Source organism: Aquarana catesbeiana, linkage group LG04 (genome assembly GCF_042186555.1).
Source record: "Aquarana catesbeiana isolate 2022-GZ linkage group LG04, ASM4218655v1, whole genome shotgun sequence".
NCBI lineage: Eukaryota > Metazoa > Chordata > Amphibia > Anura > Ranidae > Aquarana > Aquarana catesbeiana.
In genome coordinates, this window is record NC_133327.1 from 267,926,064 (window position 1) to 267,943,098 (window position 17,035).

Below are 17,035 nucleotides of genomic sequence, written 5' to 3' on the forward strand. Positions count from 1 at the left end.
CGATCGCGGCTTTTGCTGCGATCGCCGCCGACATATACAGCCGTGTGTAAATTCAAATATGGCGCCGAGACTGCAGGGACTCGTCGGAGCCGAGATACACATACCCAAGTATCTTCGGCTTTTCTCGGCGCCACTCACAGTCATGCCCAGTCCCACCATTGGACCTGTGTTATGTCCATCATAGGGCGGGACTGGGCGTGACTGAGCAGCGCCGAGGACACTCGGGTATGTGTATCTCGGCTCCGACGAGTTCCTGCAGTCTCGGCGCCATATTTTAGTTTTTTAGTTTTTTTTCCTTAAAATTCCCTCCTAAACTTGGGGTGCGTGTTATACGCCGATATATATGGTATTTAGTAGAGCAGCGTATGAGAAAGAGCTGGCAGTTCTGTACCAGGAGACTGGGGTCTCTTGGGAGTGCAGGAGGCTGTATAACTAAAGGGGCTGTGTACTGAGCAGGGGGGAGTAGTCTTTGTAATGTAAAGGGGGCTGCATATTCTGCATGGTTTCTTAGTAATTTAAAGGCTGTGGAAAGTTTTTTTCCTGAAACATCCCTCTTAAAATTAGGGTGCATGTTATACGCCAATAAATACGGTATTCTCAAGACAGAAGTCCTTCAACTACAAGTACAAATTAATTTTCAGATGAATGAATCTCAGACTAATTGCACACTTCGTGCATTACAATATAAGCCTGCAGCTTATTTTCTTGTAATCTAATAAAATAACTAAGTATTTGTTAAAATATACAGGCCATCATGTAAAAACTAAAAAAACATTCCAAAGGGGAAGATAATTTTGCTGAGAAACTAGTGGGGAAATAACTTTAGTGAACTATTCAAGAGCACCAGCACAGTACGCAGTACTGTCCCAATTATGACAGCAGCAACCATTAACAGAACAGAGGGAAATCTGACCCTGCCCATGCAGATTTTCTGTCTTTGTGCATTAATGAGCATGCCCCTTATGGTGAATAGCCCACATTCACAATGGGCCCACAAATGGCACACTTGTTGAAAGCCATGTGAAAATAAATACCATTGTTTGCATTTACGAAACAGTTTATTGCAACCGTAGCGAAAAGAAAAGACCACATTTAGGCTGCCTTTTCCTACTCAGCAGCCTTCCAGGACAACACAAAATTCAACCAAAAAAAAATTAATGTCAACTTGCCTGTAAACTCTTTAGCTTAAAATACTGTACAGGACACCTGCTTGTTTATTCACAGATCCTTGGTTTTAGGATGGTACCATGAGGCCGTTGGACACTGGCAAAGCTTGAGGACATGTTCACTGGGCTTCCTCCTATAACCGTACCCCACTCGGTTGGCCTTCAGCTTTTTCTTTTAAACCAATGCAGAGTTACCACAGGAACAGAGGAAAGTACTGTACTTCAAGGAATTAAATTTACAATAAAAAAGTAAACATTTCTTTCATCTTAAAATGATACAGTACAGGTATGCTGTACTGTATGATATTCATAGATCCCAGAATGTGCCCAAGCAATGAATGAGAAGGGTGGGCAAACAGAGCTGTGCCAACAGGCCTAAAAATTACAGGGGTCAGGGAATCCAACTCGGAATGCTACTTAAAGACCCCAAGGCACAAAGTTGCATCTGCAGAGGATTGAACATTCATCTGGTACAACTTGCAAAATGTCTGAACAGAAGACTAGGCTTTCATGTGTCTTGCACTGAGGAGAGGCTTCCGTCGGGCCACTCTGCCATAAAGCCCCGACTGGTGGAGGGCTGCAGTGATGGTTGACTTTCTACAACTTTCTCCCATCTCCCGACTGCATCTCTGGAGCTCAGCCACAGTGATCTTTGGGTTCTTCTTTACCTCTCTCACCAAGGCTCTTCTCCCCCAACAGCTCAGTTTGGCCAGACTGCCAGCTCTAGGAAGGGTTCTGGTCGTCCCAAACGTCTTCCATTTAAGGATTATGGAGGCCACTGTGCTCTTAGGAACATTACGTGCAGTAGAATTTTTTTTGTAACCTTGGCCAGATCTGTGCCTTGCCACAATTCTGTCTCTGAGCTCTTCAGGCAGTTACTTTGACCTCATGATTCTCATTTGCTCTGACATGCACTGTGAGCTGTAAGGTCTTATATAGACAGGTGTGTGGCTTTCCTAATCAAGTCCAATCAGTATAATCAAACACAGCTAGACTCAAATGAAGGTGTAGAACCATCTCAAGGATGATCAGAAGAAATGGACAGCACCTGAGTTAAAATATATGAGTGTCACAGCAAAGGGTCTGAATACTTAGTACCATGTGATATTTCAGTTTTTCTTTAATAAATCTGCAAAAATGTCAACAATTCTGTGTTTTTCTCTCAATATGGGGTGCTGTGTGTACATTGAGGAAAAAAAATGAACTTAAATGATTTTAGCAAATGGCTGCAATATAACAAAGAGTGAAAAATTGAAGGGGGTCTGAATACTTTTCGCCCCCACTGTGTGTAATAAATATATATAAAAAACAGGACACCGGGAATGTGTCCTGGATGGCAGGCACATTCCCTCAATATTTGAGTTGAGATCCCTTTAAGGGGGACAGTTGCAGAGTCTTCAAACCCTGATCACTAGGACTTTGGTACTGAAGGGTTAAGCCTCAGGGGAGGGAGGCTTGAAAGGCAGCAGAGGGAAATGTGCACCTGTAGAGAGAGAGAGATATTCACAAGCTGTGCAGTCAGTGTGAGCTCTTTGACCTACGGAGACACAGGCTGCTGACCTACCTGGCACCCTTGCCCTGGAGAAGCCTAACCCCTGTATGGGACCAAAGAAAAACTAGCGGTGAGCCTACTTAAATTACCAATACCAGAATTTTGGACTGTTATTTACTATGGTACTATGGCTGAAGTAATCGGTTTTGTTTAGTTTTGATTAAACTAAATGAATGGTTTACTTTCAATAAACTGGCAGGCAGTCATTACAGAGCTACCCCAGCTTATAATAAAAGATTTTTTTTTCTTTACACAAATAGAGCTTTTTGGTATTTGATCACCACTGTTTTTTTTAATATTTTGTGATCTAAAACGAAAAAGACCAAATATTTTTTTTTTTTTATAGCAAGTTAAAAAAAAACTAAAATTTCTTCAATTTTGGCCAAAACATATGCTGCTACATGTTTTTGATAACAAAAATCCCAATACATGTATATCAATTGGTTTGCATAAAAGTTGTAGTGTCTACAAATGGTATACAGTGCCTTGAAAGCATTTATAGCCCTTGAAATTTTCCACATTTTGTCATGTTACAACCAAAAAACGTAAATGTATTTTATTGGGATTTTATGTGATAGACCAACACAAAGTGGCACATAATTGTGAAGTGGAAGGAACATGATAAATGGTTTTACACATTTTTTACAAATATCTGAAAAGTGTATACTCCTGATACCCCTAACTAAAATCTAGTGGCCTTCAGAAGTCCCTCAATTAGTAAATGGAGTCCACCTGTGTGTAATTTAATCTCAGTATAAATACAGCTGTTCTGTGACGCCCTCAGAGGTTTGTTAGAGAACCTTAGTGAGCATTATGAAGGCCAAGGAATACACCAGACAGGTCAGGTATAACTTTGTGGAGAAGTTTAAAGCAGGGTTAGGTTATAAAAAAAAAATATCCCAAACCCTCAACATCTCACGAAGCACTATTCAATCCATCATCCGAAAGTGGAAAGAGTATGGCACAGCTGCAAACCTACCAAGACATGGCTGTCCACCTAAATTGACAGGCTGAGCAAGGAGCCCATTAATCAGAGAAGCAGCCTAGAGACCCATTGTAACTTTGGAGGAGCTGCAGCGATCCACAGCTCAGGTGGGAGAATCTGTCCACAGGACAACTATTAGTCATAGCAACAAGAAAGCCATAAGTAGTTCAGTTTGCAAGAAGCCATGTGAGACACACCAAATATGTGGAAGGTGGTGCTCTGGTTAGATTAAACCAAAATTGAATTTTGGGAAGATGGATGGAGCTAAATACAGGGCAATAATAGAAGAAATCCTGTTAGAGTCTGCAAAAGACTTGACTAAACATACAGCCAGCGCTACAATGGAATGGTTTAGATCAAAGTATATTCATGTGTTAGAATTGCCCAGTCAAAGTCCAGACCTAAATCCAATTGAGAATCTGTGGCAAGACTTGAAAATTGCTGTTCAGACACTCTCCATCCAATCTGACAGAGCTTGAGCTATTTTGCAAATCAGAATGGGCAAAAAATGTCACTCTAGATGTGCAAAGCTGGTAGTGACATACCCAAAAAGACTTGTAGCTGTAACTGCAGCGAAAAGGTGGTTCTGCAGACTATTGACCCAGGGGGACTGAATACAAATGCACAACACACTTTTCAGATATTTGTAAAAAAAAGTTGAAAATCATTTATAATTTTCCTTCCATTTCACAAATATGTGCCACTTTGTGTTGGTCTATCAAATAAAATCGCAATAAAATACATTTACGTTTTTGGTTGTAACATGACAAAATGTGGAAATGTTCAAGGGGTATGAATACTTTTTCAAGGGCATTGTACCAAGTTAGATCATGCTTCCCTCTAACAAAAATTTCTGGCCACTGGAAAAGCCATGTGAGGATCATTGCAAACATGTGGAAGAAGGTACTCTGGCCAGATGACACAGAAATGGAACTTTTTGGCCTAAAAGCAAAACGCTGTGTGGCAGAAAACCAACACTGATCACCCTGAACACACATCCCCACCATGAAGCATGGTGGTGGCAGCACAATGTTGTGTGGATGCTTTTCTTCAGCGAGGACAGGGAAGCTGCTCAGAGTTGCTGGGAAAATGGATGGAGCCAAATACAGTGCAATCTTAGAAGAGGTACATCTTCCAGCAGGACAAGGACCCTAAATATACAGCCAGAGCTACAGTGGAAAGATTTAGATCAGGGGTAGGCTACCTCAGCCCTCCAGCTGAAACTACAAATCTCATCATGCCTCTGCCTCTAGGAGTCATGCATGCGATTGTAAGGATCTTGCAATGTCTCATGTGACTTGTAGTTTCAAAACAGCTGGAGGGCAGAGGTTGCCTACCCCTGATTTAGATCAAAGCATATTCATGTGTTAAATTGGCCCAGTCAAAGTCTAGACCTAAATCCAATTGAGAATCTGTGGCAGGAATTGAAAATTGCTGTTCACAGATGTTCTCCATCCAATCTGACAGAGCTTGAGCCATTTTGCAAATAATGGACAAAAATTTCACTCGAGGCGCAAAGCTAGTAGCGACATAACCAAAAAAACTTGCAGCGACTGACAGCTGTAATTGCAGCGAAAGGTGGTTCTACAAAGTATTGACTCAGGGGGGCTGAATATAAATGCATGCCACTTTTCAGATATTTGTTAAAAAAAATGTAAAAACATTTATCATTTTCCTTCTACTTCACAATTATGTGCCACTTTGTGTTGGTCCATTACATAAAATCCCAATAAAATAAATGTATGTTTTTGATTGTAAATGTGGAACATTTCAAGGGGTATGAATACTTTTTCAAGGCACTGTATACACTGGAATATTTTTTTTTTTTTTTTAATACTAGAAATGGCGGCGATAGACGACTTATAATGGGACTGATATTGCGAAGGACGACCTGACACTAACTGATGCTGGGGGGAACTGACTGCCACTGACATCACCAGTGACTTTAATACAGTGATTAGTGATAATAGTACCATACACTGTCAATGTACTTATGGCACTGCCTCGAAGTGAACATCTAGGACCATGGTCTCCAAACTGCGGCCCTCGCTTGCCTTTATCTGACCCTCCGAACAGACACCAAAGGGGCACCATTCCTCCCAATGACACTAACAGTGGGAAACTACTCCTGCTATTGACACCAACAAAGGGGCATTTTACCTTCCACTAACAGCAATCATGGGACACCATTTCTCCCACTTACACCGGCAATGGGGCATAGTTCCTCCAACTAACACTAATGAGGTGGGCTCTATTCCTCCTCCTGACCACAGGCAATATGGAATTTCTTTTACTCCCACTGCACCCAAGTCCTAAGGACAGTAAACCGGCCCTTCCTTTAGAAAGTTTGGAGACACTTGATCTAGGGCGATTAAGTGGTTAAATGTGTCTAACAATGTATAATGTGTGCTGCTTTTACTAACTGACCTTAAAGTTTCTCAGAGATTGTTCCCTGTGTACAAAGCTCGGTGTTGAGTGTCAAAACTAAGCTCTGGGTTGTGAATGTACACAGCCGATCAGCATGTCTCAGCCATGAATCACTGGCTAACACACGCTGATAGGCTCCCGCTGTGTACAATTAAAGCGGGATGTGCGCGCCTTAAACCCTGGAATAGGCAGCGACATCGGTATGACACTTTACCTACAGCGCTAAGTGGTTTAAGAAAATAGTTAAATGAAAGATTTTGCAATCCAGTTTAGTTTTGGTCACATTAAAATATTAAAAAGTTGGTCAGAACAAAAAACTACTATTAAGTTCCCCAACAAATGCACCCACTGTAAATGCTGTAAAAACATCAGCTACAAACAGTATATAGCAGCGGAACAGGGATTTCCCATCCTCTGAAAAAATAGTCAGGTTGAGCGCTACTCAGCTCTGAAATGGAGTTTGTGTCATCAGCTGCCTGCCTCTCCAAGTCCAATCTTAGGAAGCCTTGTATTCATTCAGAAAATACAACGCTTCATGTGAATGGTGGAGTAGCACTCAGTGACACCAAGTTTAGATTATATAGTGCATAAAGTGTCTAAAAAAATTAACAAATTATAACTAGCTATGAATCATTTTGTGGTACCCAATGAGAACTTTCGCCTGTAGCTTGCACCAGATTAATAAAGCTTTCTTTTTAGCATGTTTGATTCCAATCTGGTATACTCACTGGTGCATTCAGACTAAAAATTGTGTTTGCGTGGCTGGCAGTTCTCATGCTTGCCAGGAGTCCCATTAATGGTGGATAAAATTACATTTACTAACCTCAGATCTTTTCTTCTTTCAAACTCCTCCTGAGGAATAGACCATGGCAAATTCTGCGGCAGGCACTGCAGCACTTTATTAGAGAATTCTGAGAAATCTACTCCATATTCTGTCAATATTCCCTCAGTCTCTGGTTCAATTTCTCCCGCCTGACCAAGGCTTTTCATTAGCTTCCTAAAGAAGAGACAAAAATTCAGTTCTGGCAGGAAGTCCAAATACACATTTCCTAAACACAACAGGAATAGTGTCCAACTTCTAACTAAAATTTAAAATTGTAAATATCTAAGCCCTTAACATTAAAATTACTTTAGAAAGAGGAATTTTGACTTGCCTATAAATTCCATATCCTAAAGTATAGAACACAAATGTTGTTAATACATCGTAGGTTATAGGTTTGAATCTTCAGGTGATTGGACACTGGCAAGCTTTTGAGAACATGCCCCCGGGGTGTCTTCCCTATAACCCTACCCCACTGAGTCCTCAGGTTTGTAGCAAACAACGCAGCGTAACAAGGAGAGTTTAGGGAGGGTGGTCTGGTCTGTGTCCTGTACTGTACACCAAGATATGGCACTTAGAAGCAAGTCAAAATTCCTCTGATCTCAACCATACAGTACAGGGCACAAGCATCTTATTCATACACCAAGGGATGTCCCAAAGCAATGCAAATAAGGATGTGTAATAACTAGGCAAACAGAACTGTGCCAACAGGCGCTAAAACAAGGGTAAAAGATCCAGGTTCAGAGTGCTGCTTCATGAACTCTGCGGCCAAGAACCACTTCAGCAGAAAACTCAGAAAAAGTATGAGCAGAAGACCAGGTGGTGGCCTTACAGAGCTTAGTGCCTAAAGGCCCAGCATACTTCAGCAAATCTGGTGAAGTGTACACGGATAAGCTCAGGAGGAGGTTTTTGTTTAAGCACATAGGCTCTAGCAATCAAATCCCTTATCCAATGTGCAATTGTGGATTTGGAGAAGAGGTGGAGTTCTTACATGGGCAAGCAAGGGTGCCAAGACCTTTGTGAACACCCTGGGAAGAGGACAGGCCAAAGAGCAATGTGACAAAATAGAAGTGATCATAAAAAAAACACTGATAAGGTGAGTAAATGGGAACATGGAGAAAGACATCTTGGCCATCTATGAATGTCATGCATTCCCCATGTCTCAGGGAGGCAATTGCTGACCTTTCAGATTCCTTTTGAAACCTTTGGAATGTTAAGGGCTCTATTGATCGATTGTAAAGCAGTATTAACTTAGAACCAAAAATGTATTATGTTACAGCTTAGCATTTATTGGATGTGGTGTCTGCATTAATCTTTACTTGGGGTCTTTCCCCATTTTCACCCGGTGAGATGGCCAGTAACACATCTCCTGTATTAGAGTGAATGAACACAGATGAGCACATTTGGACAACAAAATTTTCACTTAGGGGAGTGCAAAGCTGGGTACATACTAAGAAAAAAATAGGGTGAATGATCGTCTTCTCGGCAAGTGGAAACTGAGGATGGTACTAATTGTATGAAAAACTCTCATACGACAAAGCCTTTTTTCCACTTGACTTGGTCTATCGTTTGATTATGCGCAGTCTTTCACGTTTGTATCTTCGAAAACAATACACCGTAAACTAAAAATGTTAGTTCTGTTTACAAACAAGAATACATTTGGAGTTGGACTCTTCAGGAATTTTTGTTTGGAAAGTCTGAATAGAATGTCAAAAGTTGAACACAATTTTTGAAAACCGAACAAAAGGATTTTTATAACAGCTTACCTGTAAAATCCTTTTCTTTTGAGGTACATCACGGGACACAGAGCCTCAGTAATTACTGATGGGTTATAGGGTATCACTAGGTGATTGGACACTGGCACACCCTAGACAGGAAGTTCAACCCCTTTATAACCCCTCCCCTTACTGGGGATACTTCAGTTTTGTAGCAAAGCAATATAAGTGTATTAGAAGAGGGGCGGGACCTCTGTGTCCCGTGATGTACCTCAAAAGAAAAGGATTTTACAGGTAAGCTGTTAAAATCCTATTTTCTTTCTCGTACATCACTGAACACAGAGCCTCAGTAATTACTGATGGGACGTCCCAGAGCAATGCTATTTGAGGAGAGGGGACCACACAACGTAGGGTGTAATCAGACATGAAGACCTCGTACCACTGCCTGCAGCACACTACGCCCAAAGACGATATCCTCATGCCTTCCTGCATCCACCTGATAAAATCTGGTGAATGTATGAACTGAAGACCAGGTTGCGGCCTTGCAGATTTGAGCCATAGAGGCCCGCCCAAGAAGCACCAATAGCCCTTGTGGAGGGTGCCTTGATTTGAAAAGGTGGAATTTTCTGTTTCAAACCGTAAGCTTGAATAATCATTTGTCGAATCCATTTTGAAATGGCAGACTTTGACGCTGCCTGTCCTCTATTGGGACCTTCTGGCAACACGAACAAAACATCTGTTTTGCAAATTTGAGCAGTTGCCTCCAGATAGGCTTTGACTGCTCTTACTACATCCAAAGAATGTAGTGACCTTTCTTCTATAGAACAGGGATCTGGAAAAAAGGAAGGTAGAATAATATCTTGGTTTAGATGAAAACCTGAAATCACTTTTCGGTAGAAAGCTAGGATGAGGGCGCAATACCACTCTCTTTATGCATGATTAAATAAGGCTCTTTACAGGAAAGGGCTGCTAATTCGCATACTCTTCTAGCAGAAGAAATGGCTACCATAAAAATTAACTTTGTCAACAAGACCAAGGGAATTTGACGTATTGGTTCAAAAGGCTGTTTCTGTAAAACTGACAGAACCAAATTCAAGTCTCAGGGGTTTAGGGGCACCTTAACCGGAGGATTAAGACGCGTTACCCCCTGCATACATTTTCGAACCAAAGAATGTGAAGCAAGTGGCCGCTGAAATACTGATAAGGCCAAGACCTGGCCCTTGATGGTACTCAAGGCCAGCTTCATTTCTAATCCCATTTGTAGAAAGTCAAGAATTCTACCTAATACATATTTTCTGGGATGCCAACCCCTGGGTTCACACCAGGATACATAAATCTTCCAGACTCTATGATAAATTACTCTGGAAGCGGGCTTCCTTGCATTGATCAAGGTAGAGATCACAGGACCTGAAAGCCCACTATTCTTCAGAACGTGGGTTTCGGTGACAGTAGTGGCCGCTGGTGCATGATGTGACGCACACGGATTGGGGGAGGGGCCTGACGGCAGTGCCATGGAAGTGGATGGCAGAGTAGCGCGGGTGCAACACCAGCTGCATGTGTGACAGAGTACCGTCGATCCTGCCAGAGCCATAGGTAGACCTGCTGTCTCGGTCCCCAGCGGTGGTTCCCGGGTTGCCTGGGGCGCTGCGGGTGCCGAGCGGGCTTTCCTCCCCGATTCCCTCCTGCCTCACTGGACGTGTGTGGTGAGTGAGCCATCCTCCTCCGCCCGTCTTGGGTCCTCCCCCCACCTGTCCTGTACGTCTCCCTGACGCTCCTGGGTTGTTTTTTTTTTAGATGGCCGACAAGCCGGTAAGCATACCACTCTCACCGTGGCCAGATAAGTAAGAAAGCTATAGCAGCCTGCTGGAGGACAACCAACATTATTATTGGGTTGTACTCAGGCTATGCCTGAAGTGGATAGCAGGCTAAAAAGGCTTTAGTTGGACTCTAAACCTGTGAAGTGGACGAGAGCTGTATTATCAGCAAGGTCTTGGATGCAGCCCTTGGGAAGAAGTATCGGTCTTGAGGTAACGCTTTGAGAATTGTATAAACGTGAGCAGGCTTATAAGAAGATTTGTGTTGCCTGCAGATAGCAGTGCAAGTACAAGGTAATACTGGTTGATTCTTGTATGGGTCAAATGCTCTAAAAAGCCATGGAGGAGGCTCTGCTATAATCAACACCAAGTTTTTTTTGCCGCTTTTAAGGGGTAAAATTTGTGATACCCTATAATATACTGTAGTAGGTTGGAGGACTGGATAACTACTAATGCAGTAATGCCTAGGGGGTAGGTTGGCGCAGATTGCTTTGAACTGTTTTTTTTTTTATTTTTTTTTCGCTGGGGATTGCAGGGCCCTGGGTTAAGAGACGTAAAAAGGAGCGGCGTGGCGAGGACAAGCAATAGAAAAGCAAACATATTGTATTAAGTGGAGAGAGAGAAGAGGCTTGTGAGCGGTGTTGAAAATGAGAGGGCGCCCTCAAAGAGGAGCGGAAGTGAAGCAGCCGAGAGCCTAAATTCTAGCTCCATACAGAAGTATCTGAAGGAGGCGAACCAGGGAAGCCCTAAGAATCCAGCCCAAGAGAGTAAACAGGAAAGTGGGAAGGGCAAAAGGAAAGAATCAGGGAAGGATCCTGCAGAGGCTCCGTTTAGGGGTTCAAAGAGTAACACGCGTTTTTTCAATGCTGTTCTATTTAAAGATGAAATGACAGAGTTCACTTCTCTCACATATAACGTTAAAGGGTTGAACTCTCCTCTTAAGAGGCACAAGGTGTTAAGAGAGTTAGAGCAATTTAATGCAGACGTTGTGTTTCTTCAGGAGACCCACCTCTCACAGGACACTCATGTCAGATTATTTTCTAACTACTTCCCCAACTGGTTTTATAGTGACTCTCCTATCAAGAGGGCCAAAGGGGTGGCAATTGGGTTCTCAAAAAAGATCAAGTTTGCGCTCTTAGAGGAGCGCAGATATGGAGGGCCGCTACCTCGTCTTGAAGGTGAGGGTGTGAGAAAGGGTTTTTACTCTGGCAAATGTTTACTGCCCTAATAGAAATCCAGTTGAATTCCTGTCTTGAATAAGCTGATGGATTTCAGGGCTGGTGAGGCGATTTTGGCAGGAGATCTTAACTTCTGCTTAGATCCAATAATAGATAGTACATCAAGTTCTCAGGGAGTGGGTAGGAAACTCTTAAAAAAAAATAGGTCAGAAATTGTATAGCTGCCATATGATTGATGCATGGAGAGTACAACACGCGAAGGATAGGGACTATACTTTCTATTCTTCAGTCCATGGGTCTTATTCAAGGCTAGATTTTATGGTAGATCATAGATTACTAGAACATGTTAAAGAACACGAAGATTGGAGTCACCACACTGTCTGACCATGCCCCAGTCCTGATTTTGGGGATCCTGAGATTCCGGAGGCCCCCCATTTTCATGGCATTTAGACGAAAAGCTCATCGAGAACCCCAGTGTCAGTAACAAGATACAGGAAGAGATTGATGGGTTTTTCTCGATAAACAATACTGGTGAGATCTCAGGATCTGTCCTGTGGGAGGCGCTAAAAGCGTATATAAATGGAATTTTGATCTCATTAGGGGCCAATGAGAAAAAAGGAAGTACAAAAAGGAAAGCAGAACTTATAGAAGAAACTCACCATCTTGAACAGTTACATAAGGCAGCTAGTGGTAGTCATAACACACTCCTATATCAATTATAAAAAGAGAAGAACTAAAAGGTTTACTGGAGATAGATTCTAAGCATATTCTAAATAAAAACCTAAAAGATAGATTTAGATGGAGCAACAAGGTGGGGAAGCATCTGGCAACAGTTTTGATAAGGAGAAGGGGACCAATTTTATAGACAGGATTCAAAATAAAAAGGGGGTACTAAAACATACTTCTAGAGACATAGCTGAAGAATTTTGGAGTTACATCTCATCACTCTACAGGGTTAGGCAAGGTGGGGTAGGTACCCTGGAAAGGGAGGAAAAAATGGATGAGTTTATAAAAGAGGCAGGTTTACCAAGACTCTCGGACAGTGATGCAAAAGAATTGGATGGTCCGATCACTGTAGAAGAGATTGAAAGGGCTTTGAAAGCATCTCCCTCTGGAAAGAGTCCAGGGCCTGATGGTTTTACTTCCTATTTCTACAAAAAAATTTAAGGAATCCCTGATCCCCAAGCTTTGTCAGATTTGGAATAGGGCAAGTTGTCAGGATGAGTTTTGTGAGGGCGCACTGATGGTGTCAGTAACAATAATACCAAAGGAAGGGAAAGATAGCTTGCTGTGTTCGAGCTATAGGCCGATAGCTTTGCTCAATGCAGATATTAAACTATACGCCAAGGTTTTAGCCAGTAGATTAAAGAAAAAAAATGACGTTCTGGATACACCCAGACCAGACAGGTTTTATACCAGGGAGAGAGGGGAGGGACAATGGTATTAGGTCACTCCTGGTCATGGATGCAATGAAAAAAAAAAGGGGACCCCCGGTCTACTTCTGTCGATCGATGTAGAGAAAGCTTTTGACAGTAGACTGGGGGTTCATGTTGAGGACATTGAGGGCAGTCTGTTTGAGTGGTACCATGTTGAACTGGATCAAAGCATTGTATAAATCTCCCTCGGCATTTGTCAGGGTGAATGGTACACCATCGGTGGAGTTCAGGATGGAAAACGGGACCAGGCAGGGCTGCCCTGTCCCCCCTCCTGTTTGTTCTAACCCTGGAACCTTTACTAGCCTCAATTCGAAAGAACCCGGAAATATGTGGATGTGAGGTGGAGGGAGATGTACACAAGCTCTCGGCGTTTGCCGATGATGTACTGTTTTACATTGTTAAACCGAGGATTTCGCTCCCCAACCTCCTGGCTACCTTGAGGAGATTTGGGGAGCTATCAAACTATAAGGTCAACCTCAGTAAATCGGTTGTCTTAAACATCAATATTGATGGACGAGAAGCAACTCAAGGAAAATTTTCATTTTCCATGGAGTAAAAAAATAAGTTACCTGGGAGTCACATTAGCAAATTCCTTAAGGAAATTGTACCTCAAACTTTATTCCTCTCCTCGATGAGATTAAGCAGGAAACGAGAAAAAGTATGCATCTGCCGATCTCTTGGATCGGAAGAGTAAATACTGTTAAGATGACCTTGGCCCCGAATATCCTGTACAAAATGCAGCTACTCCCAATCCCGTTAGCGCAGACTTTTTTCAGAGTATTAATTTGGAATCCCCCACATTTTAGGAAGTTGGGCCCTAATACACATAACACGTTACACTTTAAAGATTTGGGATCAGTTACATAAACAAAATGCTTGGGAATTTAATTCACCATTTATTTATTTGAAGGAGAATGAGGGAACTGGATAAAAAAAAGACACACAATTGATTAATAGGAAAAATGGCAAAATCGTCACCTTTCAAGAGTTAATCCTACTCAAGGACCTAATAATAGACACAGGGCGATACAACCAGCTTGTGCTCTTTATTAAAAGCCTCCCCAGTCCTATTAGAGATAAGGAAAATCGAAGGTCTGTGGAGAAATGGTTTTTGCAGGATAGAGTTATAAGGAAAACAAAAGAATTATACAAAATATTGAGGGATGAGGGTGAAGTAGCGAAACCGTCATATTTCATCAAATGGGAAGCCGAATTGGGACCGATGTCAAGTGGAGTGACTTGGGAGGCCATTCTAAAGGCAACACATAAATCCGCAGTAGATACGAGAATGACAGAATCAAATTTTAAATGCTTAGCCAGGTGGTACATGACACCAGATAGATTAAATAAGATGCAATCGGAAATCTTGGGAAACTGCTGGAGGGGGTGCTGCAGCAGGGGAACGATGGCCCACCTTTGGTGGGAGTGCCCAATTATTCAAAAATATTGGTAGGATGTGCTCAAGATAATACAGGAGATAATGGGTACTGTGATCAAGGAGGATCCTTGGGTGTGTCTGTTCCACAGGTCCGAAGGTCATAGTAGCAAGTATAATGTATCTCTAATTCGGGTTCTCCTAAATGCGGCAAAAAGTTTAATACCAAAAAATGGCAAGAAATGGGGGGCCCAAGCACTCGAGATTGGTTAATGAGGGTTAATGAAATTTATATCTTAGAGGATTGAGAGGTGGAGGATACCGGGCTGGAGATAGAAGAGGATTCGGAGGGAGCAAAGTGGGCGAAGTGGATATCCTTAAAAAAAACAGGAAACTTTGCCGAGAAGTTCATATAGCTAATGCATGCTCTATTGGGACAAGTCTGCAGGTCGGGGGAGGGGGGGTGGGGTACGGGTATTTAAGGGGCGAATTGGGTATAGTATTAGTGTGAGGGACTTTTTTACTGCGTAAAGATTAAATAAATAAGAAAGTCTTGTATCTGCTGCTATGATGTGACGATAATGAGATGAGAAAAAATGAGCCATAAACGGTGATTTAAATCCTCTCAAATGTGAACGCTGAAGTAGCATAAATAAGAAAAAAAAAAGGCAGGATGGAACACTGGACCTTGTGATAAGAGGTCTGGATGTGACAGTAGGGTCCACGGGGAACCTACTGTCATCCTTACTATTTCTGCATACCAAGCTCTCCTGGGCCAAGCTGGGGCCACCAGAAGTACCGAAGACTTTTCCTGCCTGATCCTGCGAAGGAGTCGTGGCAGTAGCAGAATAGGAGGGAATGTATAAATCAGTGAGAACCGATGCCACGGAATCACCAACGCATCTGTCCCACATACAAGAGGATCCTTTGTTCTGGCCACAAACTTGTCGATATTCTTGTTGAATCTGGATGCAAAGAGATCTACATCTGGAACCCCCCCATCTTTGGCAGATGGCCCAAAAGACGTCGGGGGTAAAGAGACCATTCCCCCTGGGACTAACCGCTGGCGACCCAAATAGTCCGCCTGCCAGTTCTCTATCCCCGGAATGAAGACTGCCGATATGCATGGCACATGCTTTTCTGCCGAGACTAAAATCTGGTTCCCTTCTCCCTGAGTTGCACGACTTTGTGCCTCCTTGGTGATTGATATAAGCCACTGCTGTGGCATTGTCGGACTGGATCCTGACAGGGCAACCCTGTAGCCTGAGAGTCCAGGCCTTTAGGGCTAGATACGCCGCACGGATCTCCAGAATGTTGATGGGTAAGGTCCTCTCGGTTTTGGACCATTCCCCTTGGACCGCAGACTGTTCCAGAACTGCTCCCCAACCCGAAAAACTGGCATCCGTTGTTACCACTGTCCAGGTAACCAGTAAAAAGGATTTCCCTTTTTGCAGGTTTTCGGGTATTTAACCACCAACTGAGGCTCTGACGCACTGTAAAAGACAGACGCATCAGAAAATCTAATGCCTGCACTTTCTTGTTCCAGGCAGACAGCATACTGTGTTGCAGCAGTCTCGAATGAAACTGAGCATAGGGAACTGCTTCGAATGAAGCCACCATCTTTCCCAGCAGCCTCATACAAAGGCAAACAGAAGGACCCTTTTTTGTCCTGACTACCTGAATCAGTTCTTTTAAGGCACTGATCTTTGTCTAAAGGTAAAAATACCTTCTCTTGGCTTGTATCTATGACCAGGCCCAAATACTCTAGTCTTCTTACTGGGTTTAAAAAAAGGCTTTTCTAAGTTGAGAATCCAACCTAGGTATTCTAAAGTAGTTGACTGTGGTGACCACGTTCTGGTCCAGGCAGGCTACCGACCGGTCTATCAAGAGCAGGTCGTCTAGGTATGCTATGACTGCTATGACTGTTATACCTTGGGCCCTTAATCTGGCCAGAGGAGGAGCCAAGATCTTTTAAACACCCGAGGTGCAGTGGCTAGCCCGAAAGGCAGGGCTATAAACTGAAAGTGGCGTTTTTCTACTTCGAAACGCAATTTTGATAAGCAGGGAAAGTGGGTACATGCAGGTAGGCATCCTTGATGTCTATTGACGCCAGAAGTTCTCCTCCTTGTAGGATGGAGACTACTGATCGAATTGATTCCATGCGAAAGAATCAAATCTTTAGGCATCGGTTTAGATCCTTTAGATCCAGAGTGGGTCTGACATCACCATTTGGTTTTGGAACCGTGAAAAGGTTTGAATAAAACCCTAATCCCTGCTCTTCCGTGGGAACAATCACGATGACCTTTTGCGACAATAGCCGCTCCAATGCTAGGAGAGACTGCTTTTTCTCTGGATCTCTGAGGACATTTGATCTGAGGAAACGAGGAGAGGGCAATACTCGGAACTCCAGTTTGTAACCTAGAGTTACCGTGGAGATCACCCATCTGTCCTGGAAATCTTCCTGCCAGAGCTTTGAGAACTGTAGCAGTCTTCCCCCCACACGAGGGAGAGGGGGCGCTCCTTCATGAAGAGGCTTTAGCGTTTTGTCTAGTAGGCTTCTTCCCCCA

At 43.0% G+C, this 17,035-nt stretch overlaps 1 protein-coding gene across 22 annotated transcripts in view; it reads right to left on the minus strand.

Moving 5' to 3' along the window:
- Window positions 1-17,035, minus strand: part of DIS3L2 (DIS3 like 3'-5' exoribonuclease 2) — a 1,051,599-nt gene that overhangs the window by 517,716 nt on the left and 516,848 nt on the right. For all 22 annotated transcript variants that reach the window (XM_073626503.1, XM_073626502.1, XM_073626498.1 and 19 more), the window contains one exon: window positions 6,954-7,127. In XM_073626503.1, coding sequence (XP_073482604.1) covers window positions 6,954-7,127 — 174 coding nt within the window. The remainder of the gene's footprint in view (window positions 1-6,953; window positions 7,128-17,035) is intronic.